Source organism: Jaculus jaculus, chromosome 3 (assembly GCF_020740685.1).
Source record: "Jaculus jaculus isolate mJacJac1 chromosome 3, mJacJac1.mat.Y.cur, whole genome shotgun sequence".
Classification (NCBI taxonomy): Eukaryota; Metazoa; Chordata; class Mammalia; order Rodentia; family Dipodidae; genus Jaculus; species Jaculus jaculus.
Window position 1 is genome coordinate 4,702,501 of NC_059104.1, and position 20,316 is coordinate 4,722,816.

General features: G+C 41.9%; 1 protein-coding gene and 1 long non-coding RNA gene across 2 annotated transcripts in view; one reads left to right on the plus strand and one right to left on the minus strand.

Moving 5' to 3' along the window:
- The window catches only part of Tnfsf13b (TNF superfamily member 13b), a 30,604-nt gene extending 17,149 nt beyond the window's left edge, over positions 1-13,455 (minus strand). The window contains exons 1-2 of the mRNA XM_045144858.1: positions 13,020-13,455; positions 12,898-12,969 (exon numbers count right to left, since the gene is read on the minus strand). Of these exons, the coding sequence (XP_045000793.1) occupies positions 12,898-12,969; positions 13,020-13,425 (478 nt within the window). The 5' untranslated portion in view covers positions 13,426-13,455. The remainder of the gene's footprint in view (positions 1-12,897; positions 12,970-13,019) is intronic.
- Positions 13,145-18,766, plus strand: LOC123459233. The gene is made up of 4 exons (XR_006636119.1): positions 13,145-13,395; positions 15,175-15,718; positions 16,908-17,084; positions 18,138-18,766. It is a non-coding gene; the product is annotated as an uncharacterized LOC123459233 (long non-coding RNA).
- Positions 18,767-20,316: the final 1,550 nt, after the last annotated feature.

A 20,316-nucleotide genomic window follows, 5' to 3' on the forward strand; every position in this document is an offset into this window, starting at 1 on the left:
ATCCCTCCAGCCCCATTGTATGTTCTTAATCAGTTGTATGTAAAATGAATAGTGAATCAACAGATGAATAGATGGAGAAAATGTGCTGATTTTACATGGTGGACTTTTACTCAACTACAAAGAGGAAGGAAATGTAGACATCTGCAGGAAAACCAATAAAACTAGATATTTGTATATTAAACAAAATCCAGACTCAAAAAAATAAACATTGAATTTTTCTCTTATATTCAGAATCCTAATATAATTTTATTTGCTTATTTATTTGAGAGACGGGGTGGGGGAAGAGGGGAAGAAAGACAGAATGGGAGCACCAGGGCACCAGGGCCTCTAGCCACTGCAAACAAATTCTGGATGCGTGCTCTACCATGTGCATCTGGCTTATGTGGGTACTGGGGAATTCCACCTGGGTCCTTAGGCTTTATAGACAAGTGCTTTAACTGCTAAGCCATCTCTTTGGACCCCAGCATCCTAATTAAAATGCGTGTGTGCGTGCACGCGTGCATGAAAGTAGAAAGAAGACTAAGAGGGGAGAAGTCTCCGGGGAGTGAGAGGGGATTAGACAGGCAGTGGACCTATGTCTCTTTGAGGAAAGAAAGGAGGCCAACGAGAAGAGGACGTGGATGGGAGAGGGCGTGGTGCAGAAAGAACATACTACGATGATATGTATATATGAAAAAACCCATTTCTTTGTGTGCTAGTCTAAAACTAATATTAAGAAACACGCATGAAGCCAGGTGTGGTGGTGCACACCTTTAATCCCAGCACTCAGAAGGCAGAGGTTGGAGGATCACTGTGAGTTTGGGGCCACCCTGAGACTACATAGTGAATCACAGGTCAACCTGAGCTAGAGTGAAACCCTACCTTGAAAAACTAAAAAAAAAATAAAGAAATAAAATAACGAAATGTATGCATGAATAAATGAATGATCCCTCCCTAGTACATTTCTGTTCAATGCTATTTTCCATGGTCAGAAACTGACATATATCAACAGTTCCAAAATACTTATCTTTCAAGAAGACATCGACACAGTCAAAGACTCTAAGAGAAAATGGACTAAACAAAGTTAGCAGATACTTGTGCAACCATACGTGCAATGCCTTGCCAGTCTTGAAGGGGAACACAGAGCAGGCTGTTCCTAGAGTGCTTAATAACAAATGTCAAACACCTTTCATTGGCTTAATATTGTGGATGATGCCTTTTGGGAACTGGTGGTAAAAGTGTATTCTTCATGGATCTTGTTTCTGGTCAGAAAACACTTTCCTTTCTAAAAATAAAGTAACAAACACTTGAAGAAGATAAAAATCAAGTGTGAAGTATCATTCTCCCAAGAGTAAATGATAAACTCTCCACTTGTAATTTAATGTGATGAGACTGGGAACATGTAGTTTATGGTTCATGTGCAGCTTCGTGTTCTAATATGATTTCGACGTCAAATGTGATGGGCTCATATGTATGTATGTGGTCTTTTGTCACAGTAGAGCCAAAACAGTCATTTCCAATTCACAAAAGGTTAAATTAATGTAGCCTAATTGTTGAAAATCATTAGTTTCTTTCCGGTAGTCATGTTCGTTAGGTTATTACATTGGTTTACATACTTGTTCCCCAGTCATTTTGAATGAATTTAATTGTGTGATATGACTTCGGATCACAGGAAGTTTTGAGGTAGGTGGTTGATCTGAGGTGCAGTTTACACATTACTTTTAACTCGAACCTTACAAGCATATATTTTACTGGACGGATTCCTGAGTGGACAAAGCACTAAGGCCAGTTCAAGTTCATTACCTTTTCGTATAGTTGGCGTGTCACCGTCTGCAATCAGTTGCAGACAGTCTTGAGTGACTGAAAGACAAAAACATATGTAATTACTTGAGTGGAAATAATAAGACCACTAAGGTGACTGATAACTCAGGACTTTAAGCCACCCACAGAAACACAGATCACAGCTTTCACACTGCTTGCCTGATAGCATTCTCAGTGCCGCTTTTGAAGCTCGTGTTGATCTCAATATATATCTCAAAACTCATGACAGACCAGAGGAGTATCGTGTGCTTTGGAAGCACAGCACCCGCACCTCGATGCGTCACTGTCATTAGAGCAGCCTCGGTCCTTTCATTTCGTTTAAAGTCCACCAAACATGCAGCGCAGTTGAGCTTATCAGGGTTTTCCAAGACATTTTTTTTTTTAATCCTAACATTAAACAATGACTTGCTGCTACTGAAAATATGATCTTGGCACCTCTGGAAATAAAACAGCTGCCAAGATTTTCTGAGTAGCTGAAATTACAAACTCTTTTGATGGGCTTACTACACATTGCCTCCTTTGATCCCAACCAGAATCCTAAAAGCTAGGCATTAGGAACAGTGTAGAGAGTAGAAATGGCTTGTTCAGCACCTTGGAGACAGCAAGGACAGGACCAGAATTTAAATACTATCTAATTCACTTGGAAGTCAATGTTTTGGCAAAACACTTTGAACAGAAGAGAGAAAGAACAACTTTTACAATACAATGTGAGGTTTCTGTGAGACAGTCAGGCTTTCTGGACTGATCAGATCACACCATATATGATATTTCAAGGCACTCCAGGGATCAAATAATAACCACATTAAATAAAGAAAATGCTCTGAAACAGACCCTTTCAGATGATGTGTATGGAGAGAAAAGTAAAACAGCAAATATCTATGAAAATGCAGACCTTAAATCTAAGTTTGCATTAAAAAATTATTAGTGTGTATTTATTGTACAAATCAATGGCTTTAATCATAACATTCTTTTTCTTTTCTTTTCTTTTTTTCAAGGTAGGGTCTCACTCTTGCCCAGGCTGACCTGGAATTCACTATGTAGTCTCAGCTTGGCCTCAAACTTACAGTGATTATCCTTCAGTCAAATAACTAGGAAACATAATAAGACTATGGTGGTTTAATTCAGGTGTCCCCCATAAATTTAGGTTTTCTGAATGCTTGGTCCCCAGCTGATGGCAATTTGGGAATTGAAGCCTCCTGGAGGCAGTGTATTGTTGGGTGGGGGGCTTATGAGTATTATATCCAGTTTCCTCTGCCAGTGTTTGGCACACTCTCCTGTTGCAGTTGTCCATCCGATGTTGGCCAGGAGGTGATGTCCACCCTCAGTTCATGTCATCATTTTCCCCTGCCATCATGGAGCTTACCCTCAAGTCTGTAACCCAAAATAAGCCCTTTTTCCCCAAAGATGCTCTTGCTTGGGTGATTTCTGCAAGCAGTGCAAACCTGCAAGCCTGGACAACAAAGAAATTGGGAGAACACAGAGGTCTAACTTCAGCTGGAAGGGGACAAAGCAAAAGTGGTACATGGCTTCCTGGTTCTACTTACCTTTTCCTTGAGAGTTTCCCAAACTCAGTTGGAGACTTAGTATTTGCATCGCCAGTGTGATGGACTTATCATGCAGGGCTCTGAAGAGGTCATGATGCTGGACTCCTCAATAATGGGATTAGTGCCCTTATAAAAGACATCCCCAGGCTGGAGTGATGGCTTAGTGGTTAAGGTACATGCCTGCAAAGGCTAAGGACCCAGGTTCAATTCTCCAGGCCCCACATAAGCCAGATGCATCAGGTGGCACATGTATCTAGAGTTCATTTGCAGTGGCTAGAGGCCCTTGTGCATCCATTCTCACTCTCTCTTTCTCTCCTACTCCTTGTTTCTAATAAATAAATAAAAATAAATCTTTGTAAAGAAGACATTTCTGGGCGAGGTGGTGCATGCCTTTAATCCCAGCACTCAGGAGTCTGAGGTAGGAGGCCACCCTGAGAGTACATAGTGAATTCCAGGTCAGCCTGAACTAGAGTGAGACCTTACCTTGGAAAAGAGAGAGAGAGAGAGAGAGAGAGAGAGAGAGAGAGAGAGAGATGGAGGAGAGAGAGAGAGAGATCACCACTCATGTACATATTATCCATTCTGCTAGGTAAAGACACAGTGAGAAGGTGGTATCTAAGAGGAAGTCAGGTACTGAATCTTCAGATACCTCCAAGGCCTTAGACTTCCCAGACTCCTGACCTGTGAGGAATAATTTCTGATATTGACAAGTCACCCATTCTGTGGTCCTTCACCACGGCAGTCCAGGAAACTTACTCAGAGATATTGATAATGTACTAGCCAGAAAGGCCAACCATGAGTGATGACTTCATATCATCAAATCATTTTGATCCCCCAGCCCACCTTATATGTTGAAGGTTTATTTTCCCATATAATATTGGCAATATAACCTTTAAAACAAAGTGTACTTTGAAGAAATACCTTATTTCAAGAACTGACCTTTAGGAAAGGAAATAAGATGTCACATGGACAGCTTAATAGTAGAGTTTGAGTGACATTCACTCGGTAAATGGGGCCATGAATGCCCTGTATCCAGAGAGAGTTGTTTGGCATTTAGAAGACAGCATCTTCTTTCAAGAAACTTGAAATATGTCATCAATCTTTCTTTAGTTCGTTTCTCTTTCTTAGAGAAATATGATTAGATTAAGAAAGAGAAAGAGGAGAGAGCATAAAGAGCTCCTGCCCATGAGAAGGCGGGAGCCCAGTAAAGCCCACTTTCCACTCTTTCTTTTAAGACTGTCATTCAACATAGATCTTGTCATACACTATTTATGGTTGGGTAACAAAAGATTTGCTTCACAGTAGACCAAGACAATGCTGTTTTTTGATATTTCCCAACAACATGGACTTCTGAAAATACATAGTCTAATACAAAAAACAGGTATTGATGGGCTGGAGAGGTGGCTTGGCGGTTAAATGCTTGCCTGTGAAGCCTAAGGACCTCAGTTCAAGGATCAATTCCCTAGGACCCACGTAAGCCCAATGTGCAAGGTGGCACATGCATTTGGAGTTCATTCCCAGTGGCTGGAGACCCTGGCATGCCTATTCTCTCTCTTTCTCTGTCTGTCACTCTCAAATAAATAAATAAAAATTTTAAAAAAGAATCAGGTATTGGTAACAATTGTAACATTGTTCTTAGCTTTTCAGAAGTATTTTTAACATCTGTTTTTCTACTACAGTGGAATGGCATTGTATGAGATTATCTTTTTAACTAAGCAGACAATAGTATACATTAAAACCTTTGTAAAACTAAGGAGAAGATATTTCTCGAGATGGATTTCTGGAGATGGTGACGCACTGACAGGTGAAGCAATGATGATTAATTTTAGTCATGTTTTAGGTTGGAAGAAGATTGACTCATAACAAACTGTGGATAATATTTCTAGGAATAGAATATTATATTGGGGACAAAAAAATTACAAAAGAAAATTCCTAAACTACAAAACTTAAGGATAAGTATTGGACCAGTCAATATTTGATGGATGGAAAACCAAACCACCTCACATTTATAAGAGCAGCAAAATGTTTCCAAATAGAAAACTTATTTCCAGTTTGAAAAGGCATCACTGGTTGCATAATATTAAATACTGTTAATCAGAAAAAGTGACTTGAAAGTTCAGGAAACAGTTAATATACTGTATTGTTTTTCTGTACCATAAGTCAACCCTTCCACACTGGGATCTGACTCATTGTCTATTACTTCAAAACTGCTCGGTCTAACTTAAATAACATAAGGCTTGCAATTATGGCAGATCATGAATGGCTCAAATGAAAGATGTCATGCACAGACCTTTCCCCATCACATCTACTACCCTCTCCATGTGACTAAGACCAAGACCTCTCAGTGTCTCCCAGTCAGCTTTGAAGTTCCTCCAGATCTTCAGCAGAAAGATGGGCTTGCTATGGGGTTTCCTACTTCCGTTCTTCCTTCTGTTAGCTTACTTAATTCATTACCTATGTGTCTTCTGTGCTCACTGTGCATGTAATGAAGGAAGGAAAAACCAATGCTTCTTTCATTGCTACAACCCTTAGCTTTTGGTAGCTGTAAGTCATGATGTATAGGAACCTCATTGTTACTGAATTGGCTTTAGATAAATAATCAATGCCAGGCAGGGAAAATGCTAACTAGGAGAAATCACCTAATCACTTAATGTAAACATCGATCAAAAATTTAGAGGTGGGAAGTTAAATTGTGTACTACGTGGTGAATGATTAGCAGTTTGCTCTGGGTAGTTCTAGTGGAGGCAACAGCAGGTAAGAACTTTTACAAAGAATTTCTAGGGCTGAGATGTAACTAGGTGGTCAAGGAAGTGTCCTAAAGGAAGGCTCTGGGTTCCCAGAACTTCATTAAAAATAAAGAATTTCTTAACCGGGCATGGTGGCACATGCCTTTAATCACAACACTTGGAAGGCAAAAGTAGGAAGATTGCTGGGAGTTCAAGTCCACCCTGAGACTAGATAGTGAGTTCCAGATCAGCCTGGACTAGAGCGAAACATTATCTTGAGAAAAAACAAAAGGACAAAAGGTCAGGAGGGATGGATTAACAGTTAAAGGTATTTGCCTGCAAAGCAAAAAGACCCACGTTTGGTTCCCCAGGACCCACATTAGCTAGATGCACAAGGTGGCGCATGTGTCTGGAGTTTGTTTGCAGTGGCTGGAGGCTCTGGCATGCCCATTTTCCCTCTCTCTTTCTCTTTGTCAAATAAATAAATAAAAACTAAAAAAAAAAAAAAATTAAAAAGAAGGAAGAAAATAAAGAGTTTCTAGAGTGTTAACTTGAAGGTATGTATTTGGCTTACTAGAAATTTATTTAAGATATGAATTCTTCAATTTTTTATATGTTCTAGAAACTAGTCCTCTGTGAGTTGTGAAGCTATCTAACAATTTCTCCAATCTGTAGATGATCTCTTCACTCACTTATTCACATTGCAGTGCAGAAGCTTTGGGGTTTCATGAAATCTCATTTGACAGTTCTTGCTATTATTTCCTGAGCTATTGTAGGACTTTTCCAGAGAGAGGATAAAGATGAAAGTGTATCATTTAATGGAATTTTATGCACCTGTGGAGTAAAATGAAATTATAGCATTCACAGGAATAGAGATAAAAGCAAAAATCATAATGTTAGTGAAATAAGCTCAACTAAGAAAGAAATACTTTTTCTCATATCCAGAACCTAAATTCAACATTGTGTGTGTGTGTGTGTGTGTGTTTGTAGGTTACAGAACTACAAAGAGGATCCTGAGTGGAGGAGGAGATCTAAGGGAAGCCGGTAATAGAAAAGGTAGTGGCATGTATGTAATAGGAAAACAGAAAGTAACTAGGGAAAGAAATGGAATGAGCTTTCAGGGGTATGAGGGAGGGGCATGGGGGCTAAATTAATTAGAAAAAAAAACTATAATGACATGTGTATGAAACAACATGATGAAACCCTTTACTTTGTATGCCAACTTAATAATTTAATAAATAATGTCATTGAAACTGCAAGTCAGGAAGCTGGAGATAAGGTTTAGCAGTTAAAGCACTTGCCTGGGTTCAATTCTCCAATACCCAGGTAAAGCCAGATGCACAAGGTGGCACAAGCATCCGTGGTTTGTTTCCAGTGACTAGAGGCCCTGGTCCACCCATTCTCTCTCTATCTGCCTCTTTCACTCTCTTTCAAATAAATGAATGAATGAACAAATAAATAAAATATTAAAAAAGAAACTGGGAGCCAAAATAAAATGACATGCATCATCGATCCTGAGAATATTCCCCAAAGGAACTTTTGGCTGCATAGCCCAGAGAGGCCTGTACATCCATGTATCGCTCAGCTACTCACAGTGATAAAGTGATAGTGTTAGCCTAGGTGTCTATTAAAGGATGAATGGGTGAAGAAAATGTGCTATGTGTATGCAATGGAATTTTATTTGGCCATAAAGGATACAACTATGTCATTTGGTGGAAAATGTATGAAATGCAGATTGCCATATTTTGTAAGATATGCCCTTTAGCATTATGAGTTCATTTTGAAAATCTATTCATGTCTTAAAAATATAAAGCTGCAAGTATGAAGAAATATTTGTTAGAGAGACTCCCTGGGCTTCCAATTTAAAATAGAGATGCACTCTCTTTTCCTCTTCCCAGCCTCCACAGCCCTGATACGCATATGCTATCTGATGACACTTTTTCTACATATTAACCATTTTCCAACATTATAATTATTAGTAATGAAGTGTGTTATTCGTATGCTCCATCCATCTCTGTGCTTCATCATGGTGTAATGTAGGAAAGAGACACAAATTCACATTTGGCTTCACTGGTATCTCTTCTGTTTCCCAAAAGTTCTGCTTCCCAAAAGTTGAAGTTTCACAAGAATAAGCACCGAAGATTTGGTTGTCACATCACTCTTTTTAGTTTTGAAAGCTGTTTTTAAAATTGAACAGAAGCCAATTCTTACAACATTGAAGAAATGAAAGTCCTCATTATTGAAGCAGAGAAGAAAAATACCATGGAGGGAAGAGGTGGTCCACTATCACCTAGCAGCATCCAGCTGTTGTAGGAAGGAGCTTCCCTTGTGGGCAGAGATTCTTGCTCATCTAGTGTGACTGAGCTCTATGGAAAGCCTTATACATAAGCCAGAAACGTCAGGCCAAGTCTGGACATTGCCAGCCCTGCAGACATCATGTCTTTCCTTCCAATAAGTTGGATTTTGGATTTCAAGAAAAGAGACTAAAAATAGTATTGGCATTTTCCTTTTTAACAAATACAGACCTTTATTTCTAGAGAAATACTCAAGTTACAATATTAGGTGTTAAATTTATGCACACTACACTTAAAATTCTAATTTTAATGTTAAATGCAATATGGCATCCTAAATGTTCTAGTTGTCTGGTATGATGTTCATGGTTAAGACTGTGGATTTTTTTTCTTTGTGACATATGCTACACCATGTAAAATGTCAGCATCAGGGAGATTGTGTAAGGGGCATTTCCTAAGTCTCTACTATCTAAAACATTTCTGAAACTCAAAAACAATTGCAAACTGAGAAGTCTATATAAAAAGGCTTAAAATAAATTTGGTCCAAACTTTCCAATAATTATTGGGAATATAAAATATGGAAGATGCTGCTACTCTTGTCTGTATTTTTGTGTTTTTACCACTATTTTACTATTTCCATTGAGGCAGCTGTAATAAACATTCCCAATAACAAAGAGTTTTGTCTTTCTGAAATCTAAAATGCACGTACTACCAATGGCTTTTAAACTGCTTATTAACTAGGAAAAAATGTTGAGGAGCGGATTTAAGGTGTTTTATGTGCTAGGCCGGCACTCTACCACTGAGCTACACTCCCAGCCATCTTGTTACTTCATATTTTGGGAGAGAGTTTCTAGAATGTGAATTAACTCCATTGCCTAGTAGTCCTTGAACTTATGATCCTCCTGTCCCAGTCTCGAGAGTAGTTGGGATTACAGATCTGGACTACCAGGCCTGGCTGACAAACTGCGTTTATTTCGAGGCAATCCATTTGACAGAATTCACTTTATCTTTGTAAACTAAAGATACTTGTTAGGTCCTTAGAAAGAATAAACTGACGGTAGGTAAGTGCTACAGTGCGTGCCGTCATGATATCACTTGTAAAGAAGCCACCGTATGGAATGTGTCAACACCATATTGCTTTAGTTATTTCTAAATCAGGAATCTCTCCAAAGACACTTATGAGCTTAAAACTTGGCTACAGCGAACTATGTGGCAATTTTTTAATCCTGGATTTCCCCACATTTCTGTTTATTATACTGTAGTCAAAAATGACCTTTTAAAATGTATTAAGTTTGGGGCCGGGCATGGTGGTACACGCCTTTAATCCTAGCACTTGGTAGGCAGAGGTAGGAAGATGAATTTGAGGTCATCCTGAGACTACACAGTAAATTCAAGGTCAACCTGGGCTAAACAGAGAGCTTGCCTCAAAAAACAAACAAATACATTACATAAATAAAAATAAAGTTTGATAAATAAAGCAAATTTGATAAAACACCTATTTGAGACAAAAATTACTAAGTAAAATTCATGCTTAGACCTTAAGTTTTAAACTTAAGTAAAAGCAATATTTTCCCTGGAAGGACTTGGAGGATGGACACATGGCTGAACGTCACGCCTGTACATCTCTTTTCCTACCACATTCATTTTCAATAGAATACTGATGGCTCTGAACAGACATCAACACTTAGTAAATGGGAGCACAAATAGACATTTTGAAATTAAAATAACAGCCTAAGATTTTATGGAAAATAAACTAGAATTAGAGTATGAAATAAAAGTCAAAAAGCGAGGAACTTAAACTAATGCAGGGTTTCCAAACACAAGAGAGTTAGTGAGCACAGCTGGGTACAGGAGGTCAAGACAGCAGTCTAGAAGCGGGGAAGTGTGGAAAGGAGGTGCCAGTATGAGGTCGTTCACCAAAACAAACAGCATGAGGACTAGTGAGTTAAAACTAAGCAAAACACCAAATCATGAAAATGCCACAAAGCAGCAGAAAACAATGAAGCTTTAAGGAATCAGGAAATGATGTGTTTATAGCTTTGACATATTAGGAAAAAAAAAAAAGTAAATTATCTCTCAATAACATGTGCTAATTTTGTATACAAGTTTGAAGAGAGCAAATTTAGTGGGAGCATTTTAATCAGTGTCAGCTTAGATTTTATTCAAAGTTATTAAAAATTATGACAGACAATCGGATATTAGAAATAATAGCAATGAGATTAGAAGCAATCAACATATGTAGAACATTTCCAGTATCAGTAAACAGATATTAACCTAATTAATGCAAAGATTTAAAGACAAATTGCTAGTAAGACTGTGTAGACCTGGTACATACTGTTTTTTTTTTATTACATGCATTTGTAATTCATTTAGAACCAATACAGCAATAATTAGAATGATCATTTGCTTTATCTCAGAGATTGAGCATTGGGGCAGGAGTTAGTGGTTAAGGCACTTGCCTGCAAAGCCAAAGGACCCAGGTTCAATTCTCCAGGATCCATGTGAGCCGGATGCACAAGGGGGCACACACATCTGGACTTCATTTACAGTAGCTAGAGGCCCTAGTGTGCCCACTCTTTCTCTCTCTCTCTCAAATTAATAAATAAAATATTTAATAAAAAAGAAATTGGAATCGCCAGGTGTGGTGGTGGTGGGAGGATCGCAGTGAGTTCAAGAACCCCCTGAGTCTGCAGAGTGAATTCCAAGTCAGCCTTAAAAAAAAAAAAAAAAAAACAACAAAAAAAGCCTCACTAAAATCCAGGTGATGTGGTGCATGCCTTTAATCCTAGTACGTGGGAGGCACAGGTAAGAAGACTGCAGTGAGTTTGAGGCCACCTTGAGACTACATAGTGAATTCCAGGTCAGCCTGGGATAGAATGAGACCCTACCTCAAAGAAATAACAACAGAAAGAAAAGAAAAGAAAGAAAGAAAGAAAGAAAGAAAGAAAGAAAGAAAGAAAGAAAGAAAGAAAGAAAGAGAGAGAAAGAAACAAAGGAAGGAAGGAAGGAAGGAAAGAAAGAAGGGAAGGAAGGAGGAAGGAAAGAAAGAAAGAAAGAAAGAAAGAAAGAAAGAAAGAAAGAAAGAAAGAAAAAAAGAAAGGATGGATGGAAGGAATTGAACAGTGTGGAAGTTGAATATTAACTATATAACCATATTAAATAACTAATTCATCAGAAACAAGAGGTACATGAAAATCATATGCTCTGTGCTATAGCAAAAGCCAAATACTGTCCTGTTAAAGATACTTAACAACTATGAATATTAGAATTACTTAGAAATCAATGAAAACTAAAACATCCATTGCAACCAATCTCCTATTATTTGCAGGTCATGTAGAGGATATGGATGAAAACACAATAGTTAATATGTTAAAATAATAAAAAAAGTTTCCTGGTTTAACAAAGCATAGACCCCATCATTTCTGAGAAATTATCCAAAAATGGTTAAGTAGGTTTAAAAAAAAAATCCTGATTTCATGAAAGAGGCATCGTTTCTCATACAGGTGGTGAAAGGAAAGTTCGCAATGAGACCCCGCACGGCGTGCGGTCACAAGACACTTGCTTGTCCTGTGTCGTGCGCACGTGTAAGAAAGGTTGCTGCGCAGTGGACCTCAGGGTCTCCGTGGGGCTTCCGTGAAGAACTTGTGACAATCCTCCTGCCCCATACCTGTGTGGCTCGCTCTCAGTGCTCCAAAATGTTCACTCAATAATAACGAAAAAAGGACCAGCAAAATTTGCTAAATTGTAACGTTAACAATGGCAGTAGAAATATTCCTCTCTCTTTTTTTAAATCCCCGCAAACGAACTAAAGTGGGTTATTTTATCAGACACTTCCAACTCTGTAAAATCCCATGGAATGAATGGAACCCTACAAGTCATACAAGAAAATGAGAGTGCACGCGACCTTCCTAGAAAGGTATGCAGCTGCAGAGAGGCTTGGCTTGGTAATGTGCGTGCACATGTGTGTGTGTGTGTGTGTGTGTGTGTGTGCACGCGCGCGTGTGTGTACAATAATTCTTTGTTAAGAAACAAGAAGCCGGGTGTGGTGGCGCACGCGTTTAATCCCAGCACTTGGGAGGCAGAGGTAGAGGATTTACCGTGGGTTCGAGGCCAGCCTGAGACTACACAGTGAATTCCAGGTCAGCCTGGGCTAGAGGGAAATCCTGCCTTAAAAGAAAAGCAAAAAGAAAAGAGAAAAGAAGAAAGCACACGCATGCCGGGGTCCCCCGTGAGCTCTTGGCTTGGTGCACAGCGTGGGAATTCCTGCTGGCCTGAGACCCCAAGTGCACAAGTTCCGAACGCGCACCGTGAAGGGCGCGGCTGCGGCGGCCTCTGGGCTCCACCTGCGTCCCGCGCCCAGCCCCGACCCCGACTTGCGCCTCGCACACCCTGCTCAGTGCCCAGCGGCATTGGCGGCTGAGGAGCGCCGGGCTCCTGCCCTCCCGAGAGGTTATGCCACCCAGAGGCCGGTCGTGGCACCTGCACGTGCCACCCCATCGGGCCCGCAGTGCCGGGCGCGGAGTCAGCGGTCCTTACCACTCTGCTCGGGCGCCTCGGCGGCACGCCCACGCCGGCGGCCGCGGCTGGAGTTGTCCGCTCGGGATGCTGCTGTCGCCAGGCGCCCCTGGAACACAGAGAGCTCGGGGTACAGGAGGGACGAGGCCGGGGCGCCCCGAGGGGCAGCTGCAGCCGCGAACTCACCTCCAGGCCCGAGGCGGGCGCTGGCGTCGGCGGCGCGCCGTGGCCCCGAAGCTCCGCCCGCAGGCTCCGCAGGTCCGCTTGCAGGACGGCCACCCGGTAGAAGGACACCGCCGTGAGGCCGCTGGACAGGAGGGCCAGCAGCAGGGTCGCTGTCAGCAGCAGCTGCCCTTCTCTGGAGACTCGGACCCAGGGGCTTTCCTTCTGCTGGGGGATGGGAGCACACCCCACTTTCATGTCTTCTCCTTTCTTAAGGCAGGGGAAAAAGAGCGGCTGCTGGCTGCCTGCGGACTCGCCCGCTCCACGATGGACACTTGGAAAGTTGGGGCCTTGGGGGTAAGTGACCACAGGGGCTGGATGGGCCATTTCCTGTTATCTTTGTGTGCGGAGGCTGCCCTCACTGCGTGGCGGGCCCAGGCTCCCAGCGGCTCTCGCTCATTTTCTCTCTGCCTCATCTTTGCCCACCCTGAATAGGTCCCTGGCACCGGCCCTCCGTGGGTTGCGCAATCGGCCTTCCTCATTTCACTTTCAGTTTTTGTAAGCATCTTCATGACATCTTGGAACACCCACGCTCCAGGAGATGAAAGGCCCCTGAGTATTCTGCTGAGACTTGGGGGTTATATTGGCCCAAGCCTGACACAGCTTTGTTTTTCTTTCTTTTTCTTTTTGAGGTAGGGTCTCACTCTAGCTCAGGCTGACCTGGAACTCACTATGTAGTCTCAGGCTGGCCTCCAACTCACGGACATCCTCCTACCTCTGCCTCCCGCGTGCTGGGATTAAACGCGTGCGCCACCTTGCCAGGTAAGCCAGACAGAATTTTTAAGACAGGAATCTGGGAGAGGTGTTTTCCCTCCTGTGTTTCCTTAAGAGCTGTGTCTGCTTGGGAAGAGAAAGGACACCAGCCTGCTGGGGTAACAAACATAATGAATGTGACGGGCTGGGGTGGGGGGGTAAACTCAGTGCTTGAGCAGGAATTGCTGCTGGCTGGAGGATGACCAATGGCCCCCTAGAGGGAAATGAAATGACGTGCCTGGAAGGGAGGCAGGGAAGTCCATCAGGAACGCTTCTGTTATCTTGACAGGGCAATAAAGAGAGCGTGACTCAAACTCAGAGTCACATGCAGAGGAGCTGCGGGGGTGCCTGTCAGGGAAGCGCACATCCCTGCTTCCCGCCGAGGCTCAGCGTTAGGGAGCCTTTAGTAAGAAGGAGGGCAGGCCCACCCCCACCTACCTTGGCCCTCAGAAACTTAGTTTAATGCCCTGTTCCCGGAGGCTGTGCAAGGGACACAGCCTGCTCCAGATCCTCACTCTCACCCCGGGCTGTGCCCAAGCAGCTAATGTACATCTCCCAAAGCATCCTGAATCCACCCACCGTTGCTTCAACTGGACACATGGTGGGACCTGAAGGCACTTAGGGTCTGTCAGAAATGAGGTCCCACATAGTCTGGAAGGTGGTTTGGGGACTGGCATTTCAGTATTGCTTCATCTTTCAATAAAGGCAACTCAACACTTGCCCAGCCTACATGGGCCACCACTCTCCCAAGCCTCACCCTCACATGCAACCTTAGGAAGAAAGTTCCAGAAACAACGAAGCATAAAAGGAAGATTCCAGACATAGGATTCACAGGCTCAAATTTCCTTATCCCACCCTCCCAATACAGGAAGCCTGTGTGATTCAGTTTCCTCCTCTGTAAAATGGAATGATGACGGTGCGTGAATCCAGAGATAGGGACAAAGCAAGAAATGAACCACAGTGACTCGCTTCCATTTTTTCTTCATGCCTGGCATTCGTTACATGCAAAGACCCAGTGGAACATTTTTCACTCTCACATTCAGTACTGCCACAGACATTTTTATTTGGGTGACCCACAACGTGCGCAGGACAACTGCTTGGGGTTAGACACATCTGCACTTTCACAAGTGTCATCAGACGCCCTGTGGAGAACTCCTGTTCCCCACTGTCTCAATAGCCAGTGACACCAGTCTTAGTCATATTTCTTATTGGGATTATGAGGATATTTTTTTCTCTTCACTTCTGCAAGTTCCAAAGAATCTGATTACTGGTTACCATCTTGCCCCCCAAATGAATTGATCTCACATTGTTTTTCTTTTTCAGGTGGAAGCCTTATTTCTTAGTATGCAAGCAACCTCTTTTGGACCTGGCATCAAACAATACAGTTCTCCTGTCACCTCACTCCAGGTTCGCTGGGATAAAGTGTTCTGAATGACTTTGCAATGACAAATGGAGCTAATTTGGGGGATTCTATCAAGCCTTCACATGGCAAGTTATTAAGACTCACTCCTGTAATTCCAGCACACAGAAAGCTGAGGCAGGAGAATCATAAGTTTAAAGCCAGCCTGGACTCCATAGTTAGATCCTGTCTCAAAAAAGCATGGGGATGGGGGGCTGAAGTCTAAGGACACAGATTTGATTCCACAGTGCCCACATAAGCCAGATGCACAAAGTGGTATATTCTTCAGTACTGACTTTCCAGAGGATATCGTCTTTCTGGCTTAGAGATGACCTCTGCCTTCCTTGGCCTGTTGAGCCGAGTATCATGGCTGACATTCTCAGGACACAGCTGTGACTGCTAAGCTCAGGACGTTATTAACAAATTCCCAACATGGTTCTTTCAGCAGATGCCACTGTGCAGAAACAGGTACAGTTTCTTACAGCCTCCGTGTGTGTGTGTGTGTGTGTGTGTGTGTGTGTGTGTGTGTGGCAAGGGTAGGTAGAAACCCAAGTCACATTCATAGCTCTTGAATTTCTTACTGGATGAACACAATGAAGTTGTGACTCTATAAAACAAAGCTCTTTTTGATCCCAAAGAAATGGTTAGTTGACAATTTTAAGTGGAATTTACCTAGGCAAAAAGTACGTCCATACTCGGTGACTAGCACAGTGCACAGTACCCAAGGAGAGCAGCTGCATCCCGCGAGCTGGGGTGCATGGTCCTGTCCACTGTTAGGACGCAGCTGCATCCCGCGAGCTGGGGGTGCATGGTCCTGTCCACTGTTAGGACGCAGCTGCATCCCGCGAGCTGGGGTGCATGGTCCTGTCCACGGTTAGGACGCAGCTGTGTATGTCCACACAAAATGGCACATCTGGGAACAAGCTGAGACAACGCGCCCTCAGGACTTCCCAGATTGTCACCTCTACTCAGGAGAGTTTCTGTGGCATTGAAAAGAACATAGACCTATTTCATCCAAATGACAGAATATATAATAACACGAGATAGTCATTCACTCTGTGAAGACTGGCTTCCCACGTTGGCAACTTCAAAAATTCTCCAACAGTTTAATTATAAATTACCAGCTCACAGTATTACGCAGCATTAGGGGGTTCGGGGCTTTCATCCTATACACAAGCCTCTGAGGAAAAGGGCATTACTCCCAAGTTCTGGACTACTCAAATATGAAGACCAGACCTTGTGTGGTAGTATGTCTGTATCTAAAAAGAACATGGAATAAAACTGGTACCATGAAGTGCTCAGGACAGAGAGCTGATACAAATGATTCATTTTGGAGAAACAACATCACGTTTTCTGGTAGAAATATGTATATACAATTTTCGTCAATGGCTATGATAGCTGTATTTAAATGTGAGTGGGGCAGCCCAAAGCTGATAATTTAACCATGGTACCATGGTGTGGCAAGTAAAATTGGAACTCAGGTTCTTTCTTTGTGTGTGCATGTAGAGCTATGTGTGATGTGTGTGTATGCTTGATACGTGCTGATATATATGGCCCATGCTCATCATGCAGAGGCCAGAGAAGAATATCAGGAGTCTTTTTATTGCCCATCTGCATATTTCTTGCCTCGAGACATGGTATTTCCCTTATCGTGCAGCTGCTGCCCATCGTAAAGGCCCATCAATGCCACTGGTGGTGATTACAAATGTGTGTGGCCATGCTGCTCTTTTTCCTGGGTCCGGAGAAGTAGGACACGGCAGTCTGCAGCCTATGAGGCCCTCGTGCTTAACACAAGTGCTGTTAACTGCTGAGTCATCTCCATCGCAATCAAACTGTGCTAATTTCTTATACAAAAGGAGAAAGTGGGTGGCTGTGGGTGCTTGATGCCATCTTCTAACTGTTGTATAAGGAAGAAGAAAAAGGAGGAGGAGGAGAGGGGAGGAGGGGAGGAAGAAGGGGAGGAGCATAGAGCATGCATGCATGTATGAGGTCTGACATTTGTGTCTTGTGGGGAAAATACACACTTGTCCAAGAACTTGATCCCTCAGGTTTTATGTAGTGGGTGCATCTGTGGTTATTTCCTCAGTCTTCTGCGTAACTGTTTCCAGACACCATGATCTTGACTGACAGTGTTTATAAAGCTTCTGTTCATGCCAACACTACCTCCAACTAGAGTGCAATTTAGTTTGTGACTCCTTGTAGTGCATATAATAATTATTTCATTAATATTAAGATGAGTATACATCTGTATTAGTTACATTCTGAGTTGCAGGGACAAAAAGTTTAAGAGAAGAAAGGTTTATTTTGGCTTACAGTTTCAGGTTACAGTCTTTCATTGGGAAGACATCTTGGCAGCTGCTCATATTTGGTCTACAGTGAGGAAGCAGAGAGTAATGAATGCTGGTGCTCAGCCAGCTCTCTCCTTCCTGAATAGTCCAGGACCCCAGCTCACAGTTAAAATGGATCTTCCCACCTCAATTAACCTAATCATAGGTGTGCCCAAAGGCTAACTTAATCTAGATGATCTCTCAAAGTGATTCTAGATAGTATCAACTTGACAATATTACCCAGTGTGATCATCTACCTGCCTTACATACATGAAAATTATTTGAACATATAAAGACACTAAATGCAGGTTAATACCAAAGGACACACAGATAATACACATGATGTCAAAGATATTGAGAGAAATGATAGATGTAATCTACTTACCAACTTCTGTTCCTTGAAAAATTACCAAAGCAGAGATGATGACAAAAACTCTTTAGTTATGTCTTGGGAATTGTGCTAATTAGATATGCAAGGAGGAGATGAGGTGTGTAGATTCTGGAGCTGGAGATGTCTGCATGTCCAGAGATGCCTTTGTTGACATTCTCCATGTCTGCAGGATGCCCACCCAGTGTTATCCCTCCACGGAATCCAGGACAAACCTACTCTTGCTGATCCATCCACCCCACCATCAATAGCTCAGCTGGATCCAGGAGAAACTCTGAACCATACGCAGGTGCTCTCCTGGGGACTCCTTGGTTTTGAAGAAGAAACACAAGAAAGAAGCACTCCTCGTTTGATGGTTCTCTGTAGATGCAGAGCCCGTCCCTCTGCTACTGGGGTTACCAGGAGAAGTGCTGAAGGGCTGGAGGGCAGGGTCTGAGGGACTCCGCTCTTTAAGGACACTTGGGCTGCTTGGTTCATGAACTCATCATGGTCCCTGTTTGGCTCATGAGTTTTTCTTGTTGTTTCAACCACAGTGAAAGAAGACCAGATGCTAAGGAGCCAATGACTCGATTTTAATGAACTGATGACTAGACGTTAATGAACTGATGATTCAAATTCTGCTGGTTTGACTATTGTGTTTCATGCTTATTTTTTCAAAGAAGCAATTCTGATTGATTTAATATGTTGTTCTTTTAGTCTTAATCTTATTGATTCCTGCCCTAATCCTTATTATGTCTCCCTTTCCACTCTTCCTGTGTTTTCCTAGGACACCGATAAACATCCCTAGGTTATTCATATGAAGTCTCTGTGGCATTTTAATGCAAGCACTTATAGCTATAAGCTTTCCTTTTAGAATTCCAGGACTGTAGAGGCAGAGACAGGAGGATACTGGTTTTGCTGCCCAGCCAGTCTAGCCTAATGGTGAGCTCCAGACCAATGAGAGATTTAATATAAAATTTATATAAAATATAGATAAAAGATGAATAACATTCCTGAGGCTGGCTCCTGCAAGTGTCCTCTGGCGACGACATGCATGTCCACCAACGTACACATGTGCCCACATGTATGTAAATGCAAACAGATACATGTACACGAAACACATGCAGAAAAAATATAAAGTAATCCAAACAGTGAGAATTGGTAGAAGGCCAATATTCATGACTGGTTAACTAGTTAGTACATAGGCAACATTGATGATGAATTAATTAGTTAGTACATAGCCAACATCCATAACTACTGGTTAATTAGTCATTTACTATGTATTTTTGATTAAGACGTGCTCTGGTTTAGAGGGGGTTTGTCTCTCAAGAGTTCATGTGTTTGGACCTTAGTCATGAGTGTGGAGATCTGGCAGCTACTGGAACCACTAAGAACTAGGACCTAGTGGGGTGTCCTTAGTCACTGTGGTAATGCTTTTGGGAAGTAATGAGGTACTGCTAGTGGGACCCTAAGTTAGACCTAGTGAGAAAGAGATGTTACATAAATGAGTTGACCCTTGAATCACTCACTGGACTCCTGTCTGCAATGTGATCTTTGTATTTTGACATTGTGGTATCATCCACCACCATTTGGCTTTCATTACAGCTGAGCGGAAACACTTAAGCTTCCAGAAAAATGAAATGAATAATCCTTGCATCTTCGTAAAGTTTCCCCACATCAGAAATTTTGTTATAGTATGGAGAAGTGACTAACAGACGTTTTGAGAAAAGGTAATCTTGATAGTATACAAAATAGTAGCTATTTTAGAAAATAATCCATCCATACTAGGAGACATTGAAAACACATTAACAATTCACGACCACATTTTTGTTGGAATCTATCTATTCAGGAGGGGAAAAAAATCAGTTGAAAAACACATATGGAAACAGATGATGTACAAAGTCAACTAAAGCTAAATTCCCTTTCATTTAGCTCTACTCAGCAGTCAATGACTTCTTGTGCCTTCCTGATATAAAATTTATAGATAGGTACTTTTGTTCTCAAATAGTTTTCTTTCAAAGTCTCATTGCCTGTAGAAATACAATTTAAAAAATAGTTTATTTTATTTATTCCAGAGAGGAGAGGAGAATGTACATGCCAGGATCTCTAGCCACTGCAAATTCCAGATGCATGCACCACCTTGTCCATCTGACTTATGTGGGTACTGGGGAATCAAACCTGGGTCCTTAGTCTTTGCGGGCAAGTACCTTAACTCCTGAGTCATCTCTCTAGACAATTTTATATGTAAATTTACAAAAGCTGTTTTAGACACTATTCTAGACAGTTATAAAACATGGCCAATACAAGAATAAATGAAAATGAATCACTGTGTTTACAGTTAAATTACATTTGTATTTGCTGGGCTTTTAAAT